Source organism: Salvelinus sp. IW2-2015, linkage group LG14 (genome assembly GCF_002910315.2).
Source record: "Salvelinus sp. IW2-2015 linkage group LG14, ASM291031v2, whole genome shotgun sequence".
Classification (NCBI taxonomy): domain Eukaryota; kingdom Metazoa; phylum Chordata; class Actinopteri; order Salmoniformes; family Salmonidae; genus Salvelinus; species Salvelinus sp. IW2-2015.
This window is the reverse complement of record NC_036854.1, coordinates 6,733,596-6,744,422: the sequence shown is the minus strand read 5'-3', so window position 1 is coordinate 6,744,422 and position 10,827 is coordinate 6,733,596. Positions and strand designations below refer to the sequence as shown.

At 50.3% G+C, this 10,827-nt stretch overlaps 1 protein-coding gene across 6 annotated transcripts in view; it reads right to left on the bottom strand.

Annotated features, from left to right (window-relative positions):
* Positions 1-10,827, bottom strand: part of mthfd1a (methylenetetrahydrofolate dehydrogenase (NADP+ dependent) 1a, methenyltetrahydrofolate cyclohydrolase, formyltetrahydrofolate synthetase) — a 66,559-nt gene that overhangs the window by 29,247 nt on the left and 26,485 nt on the right. For all 6 annotated transcript variants that reach the window (XM_070446484.1, XM_070446483.1, XM_024000544.3 and 3 more), the window contains one exon: positions 3,581-3,655. In XM_070446484.1, the coding sequence (XP_070302585.1) occupies positions 3,581-3,655 (75 nt within the window). The remainder of the gene's footprint in view (positions 1-3,580; positions 3,656-10,827) is intronic.

The following is a 10,827-nucleotide window of genomic DNA, read 5'->3' as shown; positions in this document are numbered from 1 at the left end:
CGAAGAAACTCTTACATAAACTTGTACATTCACTATTCCTTCGTTGTTTTTTCGACAATGTCTACCACCCTTGACATTTTCTGTATGTTACAGTATTTTTCTTTACAGAGATGGCCCCTTACGCAAATTTGCTTTGAGATGTCTGCTTTGAAACAATACTTTGTATACACATCAATTAAAGAGAGGAAGATTCCACTTGCCTTCAGCCTATTGAGTTGGGACAAGGGAGAAACTTCCTCGTGACCGTCCCTTCAGTGGCACCAGCCAATACAGAGAGCCTGTATGGCAGGGTCAAATTAAAAATCGCAACCCTGTCACGAATTACACACAACTTGATATAACAGCCATTCCTCCTCCAATATATTTGGTTTTTTTACAATCTGCTACTCATCTCGCGTATCTACAGGCTTCAGTAAGTATTCACACCCTGGACTTTCCTCCACAATTTGTTTGCAGCGTGAAGTGAAGGAGGCTTTGTTGCGAAATAGGAAGCCCCGAATTCTAGAAATTTAATTTTTGATTGGAGAAATGGACTTAATATAATAGTCTGGAAGGAAGAGTTTACAGTCTAGCCCAGACCAAATAAAATACAAATAAAAATTGGTTAGGGCAGATTTAATGTGAGTGTAGCGAAATGCTTGTCGCTTCTAGTCTCCGGACCTGCAGTAATATCTAACAAGTATCTAAACAATTTCACAACAACTACCTAATACAACACAAGGTGTAAAGGAGTGAATATGTACATAAAAGAATATATGGATGACGCGATGTCCATCGCATAGCAGGATGCAGTAGATGTAAGAGTACAGTAATACAATAATGAGATGAGTAATGTAGGGTATGTAAACATATATTAAAGTGGCATTGTTTAAATGGCTAGTGATACATTTATTAGGCATCCAATTTGTATTATTAAAGTGGCTAGAGATTTGAGTCATATGTTTGGCCACAACACTCAATGTTTATGAAGGCTGCTTTAACAGTCTGATGCCTTGAGATAGAAGCTGTTTTTCACCTCTAACCGTCCCGAGCTTTGATGCACTGTACGTGACTCTCGCCTTCCTGGATGATAGCGGGGCTGAACAGGCAGTGGCTGCGGGCTGGTTGTTGTCTTGATGATCTTTTTGGCCTTCCTGTGACATGGGTGTGTGTAGTTGTCCTTGGAGGCGGTAGTTTCCCCGGTGAAGCGTTGTGCGACCTCACTCCTCTGGAGAGCCTTACGTTGTGGGCGGAGCAGTTGCCGTACCAGGCGGTTGATACAGCCCAGACAGATGCTCTCGATTGTCATCTGTAAAAGTTTGTGAGTGTTTTTGGTGACAAGCGAAATTTCTTTCAAGCTCCTGAGGTTGAAGAGGCAACTGCAGCGTCTAGGATATTTGTAGTTCGTCCAACAGACATAAGTCAGAACCGTCCAAGGTAGTGATGCTAGTCGGGCGGCGCGTAGCGATTGGTTGAAGAGCATTGGCATTTAGTATTTACTAGCGTTTAGAGCAGTTAGAGGCCACGGAAGGAAATGTTTTATGGCATTGAAGCTTGTTTGGAGGTTTGTTAACACAGGTCCAAAGAAGGGCCAGATGTATACAGAAGATGGTGTCGTCTGTGTGAGGTGGATCAGGGAAACACCCGCCAGCAAGAGCAACATCGTTATATAATGTCAAAAGTGGATTTTCGTTTTTTGAATTTTGTACAAATAATAATATCATTAAATTATCTTGTATAATAAGATATTTTAACCCCTGTGTGTGATAGGCGTGGTCTTAAGTGCCTAACTAAGATACTAGCAAACAATGAGTAAAAAAAACTGCTGTGGCTTCCCTTGAAACAAGAAATCGTCGCACAATGAACTGTAAGACGATCAGTATCGAAAGCTGCAAACTGCCGAAACATTTGTCGTAATCGCCGGAATGTTCAATTCAAGTCTCCTCGGTAAAAACCACGGCATAATGTTTTTAGGACGAGCAGCTACTCATCTCTAGTACCAGAAAGACCATGGAAAAAAGTTTTCCCAAAGCCTCACAAAAGGGGCAAAACTATGGTAGATGGGTGAAAATAAAAAAAAGCAGACTGAATATCTTGAAATATGGTGACGAGTATCCAATTACGCTGTGGATGGTGTATCAAATACACTCTGCCTTCCATATCTTCTCACTGGAGCAACAAAGAGACAAACCAACCGCTCCAAAAGACAAGAGAAGAAAGGAGGAGACCGGCCACCCCCCCCCCACTTCAAAGGAAACACATGCCAATGGGACTGTTAAACCAGTTAGAGTTTAATGGCTGTGAGAGGAGTAAACTGAAGGATGGATCACAACATTATAGTTACTCCACAATACTAACCTAAAGACAAGAGTGAAAAGAAGGAAGCCTGTACAGAATAACAGTCTTCAAAACATGCATTCCTGTTAGCCAATAAGGCACTAAAGTAATGCGCAAAAAAATGTGGCAAAGAAATTGAGAGAATTCAAGAGCGTGCAAAGCGTATCATATCAAGGAAAGTCACGCCCTGACCATAGAAGAGCCCTTGGTTTCTATGGTGTAGTAGGTCAGGGCGTAACTTAGGGGGTGTTCTATACTAGGGGTGTTTCACATATTTCTATGTTGGAGTTTGGTATGGTTCCCAATTAGAGGCAGCTTGCGTATTCGTTGCCTCTAACTGGTGGATCATATTTAAGTAGCCATTTTTTCCCACCTGTGTTTGTGGGATATTGTTTGTGTTTGTGCTTGTAGCACCACTGCAGTTATGTTTCGTTGCTTGTTTATTTTTGGTTGAAAAGCTTCACTCAATAAAGACGTTGGAACTCAACACACGCTGCCCGCCTTGCCTTGGTCCCGTCCTTATTACGAACGTTGACAGAATACTCCACCCAAAGCAAGGACTAAGCAGCGTTTGAAGAGATAAAAGGAGTCCTTGGACCTGCGAAGAAATCATGCGAGATGGAGCTCTGAAGGAACCCGTCCGGTTGGAACGGATCACCAAGAAGGTGGAGAACAAGACAAGACTCCGAACGACGCCCCTGTGGAGCACCACAGCCACATGACAGCAGCGAGCCGACACGAAAGATTATTTATTGAGGTCTGACCCCGAGGCGACATGGAGAGCTTGTCCCCCGGGGAAGGAGATCAATTACAACCAATCATACACCCGTGAGAGGAAGAGAGTTTGCTCTGGAACCGACTGAAGACCGGCGCAGATCATGATATTCTCCGGCACTCCTGTCAAATCACCAGGTTCCTCCGGAGTAGAGGGACAGACAGAAAACAGAGGGATAGCAGACTTAAACCCTACATTAAACCCTACATTAAACCCTACATTAAACCCTACATTAAACCCTACATTAAACCCTACATTAAACCCTACATTAAACCCTACATTCGAAGTAAACTCTTTACATTAAACTTGTACATTCACTATTCCTTCGTTGTTTTTTCGACAATGGTCTACACCCTTGACATTTTCTGTATGTTACAGTATTTTTCTTTACAGAGATGGCCCCTTACGCAAATTTGCTTTGAGATGTCTGCTTTGAAACAATACTTTGTAATAACCACATCAATAAAGAGAGGAAGATGTTCCACTTGCCTTCAGCCTATTGAGTTGGGACAGGGAGAACTTCCTGTGACCGTCCCTCAGTGGCACCAGCCAATCAAAGAGAGCCTGTATGGGCAGGGTCAAATTAAAATCGCACCCTGTCACGAATTACACACAACTTGATTAACAGCCATTCCTCCTCCAATATATTTTGGTTTTACAATCTGCTACTCATCTCGTATCTACAGTGCCTTCAGTAAGTATTCACACCCCTGGACTTTTCCCACAATTTGTTTGGCAGCGTGAAGTGAAGGAGGCTTTGTTGCGAAATAGGAAGCCGATTCTAGATTTAATTTTTGGATTGGAGATGCTTAATATAAGTCTGGAAGGAGAGTTTACAGTCTAGCCAGACAAATAAAATAAAATAAAATTGGTTAGCAGATGTTAATGTGAGTGTAGCGAAATGCTTGTGCTTCTAGTTCCGACCATGCAGTAATATCTAACAAGTAATCTAACAATTTCACAACAACTACCTAACACAAGGGTGTAAAGGATGAATATGTACATTAAAAATATATGGATGACCGATGTTACATCGCATAGCAGGATGCAGTAGATGGTAAGAGTACCAGAATACATATGAGATGAGTAATGTAGGGTATGTAAACATATATAAATGGCATGTTTAAATGGCTCAGTGATACATTTATTACATCCAATTTTGTATATTAAAGTGGCTAGAGATTTGAGTCATATGTTTGGCCACAGACCACTTCAATGTTTAGTGAGGCTGCTTTAACAGTCTGATGCCTTGAGATAGAAGCTGTTTCAGCCTCTAAACCTCCCAGGCTTTGATGCAACCTGTACTGACCGCGCCTTCTGATGATAGCGGGGCTGAACAGGCAGTGGCTCGGGCTGGTTGTTGTCGCTTGATGATCTTTTTGCGCTTCCCTGTGACCATCGGGGTTGGTGTAGTGGTCACTTGGAGGCAGGTAAGTTCCCCCGGTGAAGCGTTGTGCAGACCTCACTACCTCTGGAGAAGCCTTACGTTGTGGGCGGAGCAGTTGTCCGTACCAGGCGGTGATACAGCCCCGGACAGAAGTGCTCTCGATTGTGCATCTGTAAAAGTTTGTGAGGAGTGTTTTTGGTGACAAGCCGAATTTCTTCAGCCTCCTGAGGTTGAAGAGGCACTGCAGCGTCTAGGTATTTGTAGTTGTCCACATACATAAGTCAGAACCGTCCAGAGTAGTGATGCTAGTCGGGCGGGTAGCGATTGGTTGAAGAGCATGCATTTAGTTTTACTAGCGTTTAAGAGCAGTTAGAGGCCACGGAAGGAATGTTGTATGGCATTGAAGCTTGTTTGGAGGTTTGTTAACACAGTGTCCAAAGAAGGGCCAGATGTATACAGAATGGTGTCGTCTGTGTAGAGGTGGATCAGGGAATCACCCGCAGCAAGAGCAACATCGTTGATATAATGTCAAAGTGGATTTTCGTTTTTTGAATTTTGTACAAATTAATAATTCATTAAAACTGTATTAATAAGTATTTAACCCCTTTGTTGTGGCATGCCTAAATAAGTACAGAAGTAAAAATGTGCTTAACAAGTCACATAATAAGATGTATGGACTCACTCTGTGTGCAGTATTAGTGGTAACATGATTTTTTAAAGACTACTCATCTCTGTACCAGAAAGACCATGGAGGTTTTCCAAAGCCTCACAAAAAGGGCAACTATTGGTAGATGGGTGAAAATAAAAAAAGCAGACTGAATATCTTGAGTATGGTGACGGTATCAATTACGCTTTGGATGGTGTATCAATACAATTCCTAACTCAGTTGCCAAAGACAAAGGACACCACTCAAAGGACACCATGCCAATGGGGACTGTTAAACAGTTAGAGTTTAATGGCTGTGAGAGGAGTAAACTGAGGATGGATCAACAACATTATAGTTACTCCACAATACTAACCTAAAGGACAGAGTGAAAAGAAGGAAGCCTGTACAGAATAACAGTCTTTCAAAACATGCATCCTGTTAGCAATAAGGCACTAAAGTAATGCTGCAAAAAATGTGGCAAAGAAATTGAGAGAATTCCAAGAGCGTGCAAAGCTATCATATCAAGGAAATGTCACGCCCTGACCATAGAGAGCCCTTGGTTTTCTATGGTGTAGTAGGTCAGGGCGTAACTAGGGGGTGTTCTATACTAGGGGGTGTTCAATATTTCTATGTTGGAGTTTTGTATGGTTCCCAATTAGAGGCAGCTGGTATTCGTTGCCTCTAACTGGGGATCATATTTAAGTAGCCATTTTTCCCACCTGTGTTTGTGGGATATTGTTTGTGTTTGTGCTTGTAGCACCACTGAGGTTATGTTTCGTTGCTTGTTTATTGTTTTGTTTGAAAGTTTCACTCAAATAAAGACGTGGAACTCAACACACGCTGCGCCTTGGTCCCGTCCTTATTACGAACGTGACAGAATATCCCACAAAGCAAGGACTAAGCAGCGTGTGAAGGAGATAAAGGAGTCTTGGACCTGGGAAGAAATCATGGGAGGTTGTGAGACCCGTCCTTGGAAGGAGACACCAAGGAAGGTGGAAGGACAGCGACGACGCCGGGGACCACAGCCACAGACACCCCAAGATTTTTTGAGGGGGGCACATGGAGCTGGCGGCTGAGCAGCGGGAAGAGCCAGAGACCGTCAGGGAGGCGATGGAGAAGTTGGGAAAGAGAGAGAGGAGAGAAATGTTATGTAGGTGTGTTCTGCACGACGGCATCCGACCTGACGGGCCTGTCAGCAGTCTGGTGAGTCCTGTGCCAGCTCCCTGCACTCGCCCTGAAGTGCTTGTCACCAGTCCGGTGCCACCTGTGCCAGCTCCACGCACCAGGCCTCCAGTGCGCCTCCCCAATCCGGTACGTCCTGTGCCAACTCCCCGCACTCGCCCTGAAGTGCGTGTCACCAGTCCGGTGCGACCTGTGCCGGCTCCACGCACCAGGCCACCAGTGCGCCTCCCCAGTCCTGTACGTCCTGTACCAGCTCCCCGCACTCTTCCTGAAGTGCGTGTCACCAGTCCGGTACCACCTGTGTCGGCTCCACGCACCAGGCCTCCAGTGCATCTCCCCAGCCCGGTATGTCCGGTGCCAGCTCCCCGCACCCGCCCTGAAGTGCGTGTCACCAGTCCGGTGCCACGTGTGCCTACCCCATGCAACAGGTCTCTAGTGCGCCTCCCCAGTCCCGCTCTAGGCCGGAGCCTTCCTCTGCGCCGGTGCCCAGTCCAGGCATGGTGTCCAGTCCAGCTCCAGGGCAGGAGCCTTCCTCTGCGCCGATGCCCAGTCCAGGCACGGTGTCCAGTCCCGCTCCAGGGCAGGAGCCTTCCTCTGCGCCGGTCCCCAGTCCAGGCACGGCGTCCAACCCAGCTCCTAGGCCGGAGCCTTCCTCTGCGCCGATGCCCAGTCCAGGCACGGCGTCCAGTCCCGCTCCAAGGCCGGAGCCTTCCTCTGCGCCGGTGCCCAGTCCATGCACAGCGTTCAGCCCAGCGCCATGGCCGGATCCGGGGTCTGGGCGGGGGCTACGACCTGCACTGGAGCCGCCACCGACACTAGTCATCCCCCCTACCCCCCCATTTGGTTTCAGGTTTTGCGGCCGGAGTCCGCATCTTTGTGGGGCGGGGGGGGGGGGATACTTAATTTACTACTATAAGAGATAAGAAAGTGTTGGTACTTGGGACCCCGCACGGCTCAACTTTTTCAACGCCTTGCCCTAGGTCCGTGAGACTTCAACCCCCCTTTACTCTGCTCTGGGAGAAGCGCAGAACATTAGGCCTAGTGGCGTGCGGGCGCCTGGAACTGGGTGGTTACGGGCTAGGACATACGCATCTTCGGGGCTAGGTGGGGGGGAAAAGGGACAGGGCATCTGGAACCCTGGGAGTAACGCACATTAGCCTAGTGCCGTGGTGCCTGGGAACTTGGTGGTACACCGGGCCCACGCGGACACGCATCTTCAAGGGCCCTTTAGTGCGGGGGTAAGCAGTCAACAAGGAGCCTAACAATGGATTCTTGGGAGATGCATCTAAGGAGGCTTGGGTTGTCGGGTGTAAAAGGCCAACATAATGGTTGGTTAAATGGGCTTGGAGGACCACGCACACAACGGGCCCTAGTGCGTGGAGGAGGGACAAGGGCTCTGGGCAGACGCACTGGAAGCCTGGGTGGGCGTTGGGGTGTACAGCCACTTGGGTGGTACTTGGCTGGGGGGCGGGGGAGGTGGGCCCGGAAATACCGGACCCCGTTGGCAAGGTGCCGTTACTGGCTTCCTTGAGCAATCGAAGCCTGGCCCCCAACCTTACTTGGTTGTTAATGCTCCCGTCGCCCGACCAGTGGGCGAGGGAGGGTGGATATAACCGCTACCGGGCTTCATGGTAAAAGGCGACCGGGAAACATGCGGTAAGGCTGGTGCATTGTAGCCGGCCCCCCCCGGGAGAACCGCACTGGTTGACCAGATGGCCGGTTGGGCCCCTGGCTTCATGACATCTCGGCTTCAATCCCTCAAATCTAGCTACTTAGTGCGTTGGGAAGTGGAAAATAAACCGCACTGTTGGTCTTATTGAAAACACGTAAAGGAGGACATAATGGCCGCCTTCTTAAAACTTGCGGTGTAAACACGGGTGAGTCCGCCCGTTAAAATCTTTTTGTACTCTCTTAACGGTAAAGTTTACAAGGAGTTATGCGCAGGTCCCTTTCCTACCTGACCTTTCCCAACACTCCCTTTTTCAGCCCCCCTCCCCCCAAAAACATTTTTTGGGGTGTCAATATCCATGGCCTTCCTCAGCCCCTTTGCTTTCCGTGCTGCCCCCTGCCCTCGATATCGCCTATCTCGGCTTTTAGCTGCCTCCAGCCTCCTTCACGTAAGGGGAGGCCGATATTGCTGCATGTCCGGGTTGTGGGCCAAAGGTCCCTTTTTCCATCTAACTATCTTCCTCCATGTCTCATGAAGTCCTGGTTGGTTAGGTGGGTTCCTTGTTTGCGGTTTTGAACACGTGCGCCTTGGTCCCACTCTCTCTCAGGCAAGACGACGTGACAGTATTACCCACCATAGGACCAAGCAGCGTGTCAAACAGCAACAGGACCCACCAACAAGGATTCATGGACATGGGAGGAGATATTAGATGGAAAGGGACCTTGGGCACAACCGGGAGAATATCGCCTCCCTCGTGAAGAGCGCGGAGGCAGCTAAAGCCGAGATGAGGCGATATGAGAGGCCAGCACGGAAGCAAGGCTGGAAGCCCGTGAGTACAACCCAAAGTGTTTTGGGGGGAGGGGGCTGAAAGGGAGTGTGGGCGAAGTCAGGTAGGAGACCTGCGCATACTCCCTGTTACTTACCGTAAGAGAGCGAGAGTACGGGCAAGACACCGTGTTACGCAGTAGAGCGCATGGTGTCTCCTGTACGTGTTCATAGCCCAGTGCGGGTTATTCCACCTCCCCGCACTGGTAGGGCTAGAATTGAGGATTGAGCGGATGTCATGAAGCCAGCCCAACGCATCTGGTCACAGTGCGTCTCCTCGGGCCGGCTTTACATGCACCAAGCCCTTACGCATTGGTGTCCCCGGTTCGCCTACATAGCCCGGTGCGGGTTATTCCACCTCTCGCACTGGTCGGGCGACGGGGAGCATACAACCAGGTAAGGTTGGGCAGGCTCAGTGGCTCAAGGGAGCCAGTACGCCTGCACGGTCCGGTATTTCCGGGCCACCTCCGCCCCAGCCCAGTACCACCAGTGCCTACACACGCACCAGGCTTCCAGTGCGTCTCCAGAGCCCTGTTCCTCCTCCACGCACTAGCCCTGTGGTGCGTGTCTCCAGCCCATTACCACCTGTGCCTACACACGCACCAAGCCTCCTGTGCATTCAGAGTCCTGTGCGTCCTGTTGCTGCTCCCCGCACTAGCCCTGAGAATGCGTGTCCCTGGCCGGTACCACCAGTTCGGCACCACGCACTGGCCTAATGTGCGTTCTCCAGGGTCCAGTATGCCCTTTCCTTCTCCCCGCACTAGCCCTGAGATGCGTGTCCCTAGCCCGGTACCACCAGTTCCGGCGCCCGAAACTAGGCCTAATGTGCGTCTCCAGGGTCCAGTATGCCCTGTTCCTTTCTCCCGCACTAGCCCTGAAGATGCGTGTCCCAGCCGGTCCACCAGTTTCCCGCACCAACGCACCAGGCGACAGTGCGCCTCAGCGCCAAGTCTGCGCGTCTGCAGCGGCGCTGAACTGCCCAGCGCCATCTGAGCCATCCGTATGCCCAGCGCCATCTTGCAGCCATCCTGTATGCCCAGCGGCCATCTGAGCCATCCGTCCTTGCGCCAGCGCACATCTGAAGCCATCCGTCCTGCCAGCGCCATCTGAGCCATCCGTCTGCCAAGGCCATTTTGGAGCCATCCCGTCTGCCCAGCGCCAATCTGAGCCATCCGCTGCCCAGCGCATCCCTGGCCTCCGTCTGCGCCCCGCGCCCTCTGAGCATCCGTCTGCCCAGCGCCGTCCTGAGCCATCCGTCTGCCCGCTGCTGTCCTGAGCCATCCGTCTGCCCCCGAGCCGTCAAGAAGCCCGCCAGTCCCAGCCAGGATCTTCCAGAGCGCCGTTTCAGCCAAGGATCTTCCAGAGCGCCAGTCAGCCAGGATCTTCCCAGAGCCGCCAGTCAGCCAGGATCTTCTCTCAGAGCCGCCAGTCAGCCAGGGATCTTTCCCAGAGCCCCCGCCAGTTTCAGACCGGCAAGCGTGATCTTCAGAGCCGCCGCTTCAACGAGGATCCAGACCCCAGGCAGCCCATCAGAGAGCGCCAGCCACAGCCAAGGATCAGCCAAGCGCAGCCAGTCAGCCAGACCGCGCCAGCGGAAATCAGCCAGAGCCCGCCAGCCCATTCTTTTTGCCAGATTTCTTAGCTTAGTATGTCTGCCGCGCCAGCCCTCTAGCCGCATCAATGCAGAGTTCCGTCTGCCGCCTTAGCTAAGGAATTCAGCCAGTAGCGCCCGTCTAGCTTGCGGTTCAGCCAGAAGGCCCCTCGTCCCCGCCTAGACTCAGGATAGCAGGAGTTTCCGTCCAACGCCAGACAGGATCAGCCCAGAGCCGCCCCTGTCCCGAGCCATGTGATTAGTTCCAGATAGCCTGTTTCCTCGCTCTGATGTCCATGGAGTCTAGTCATAGATCCGTTCCGCCGTCTCCATATGTCATCTCCAGTATTATTGCTCCCGCAACCCCAATAGACGCCAAAAGATCCCAGATTCCGTCCCGCCAACAGCCATGGAGCAAAGCCAGATTCCGATTCCG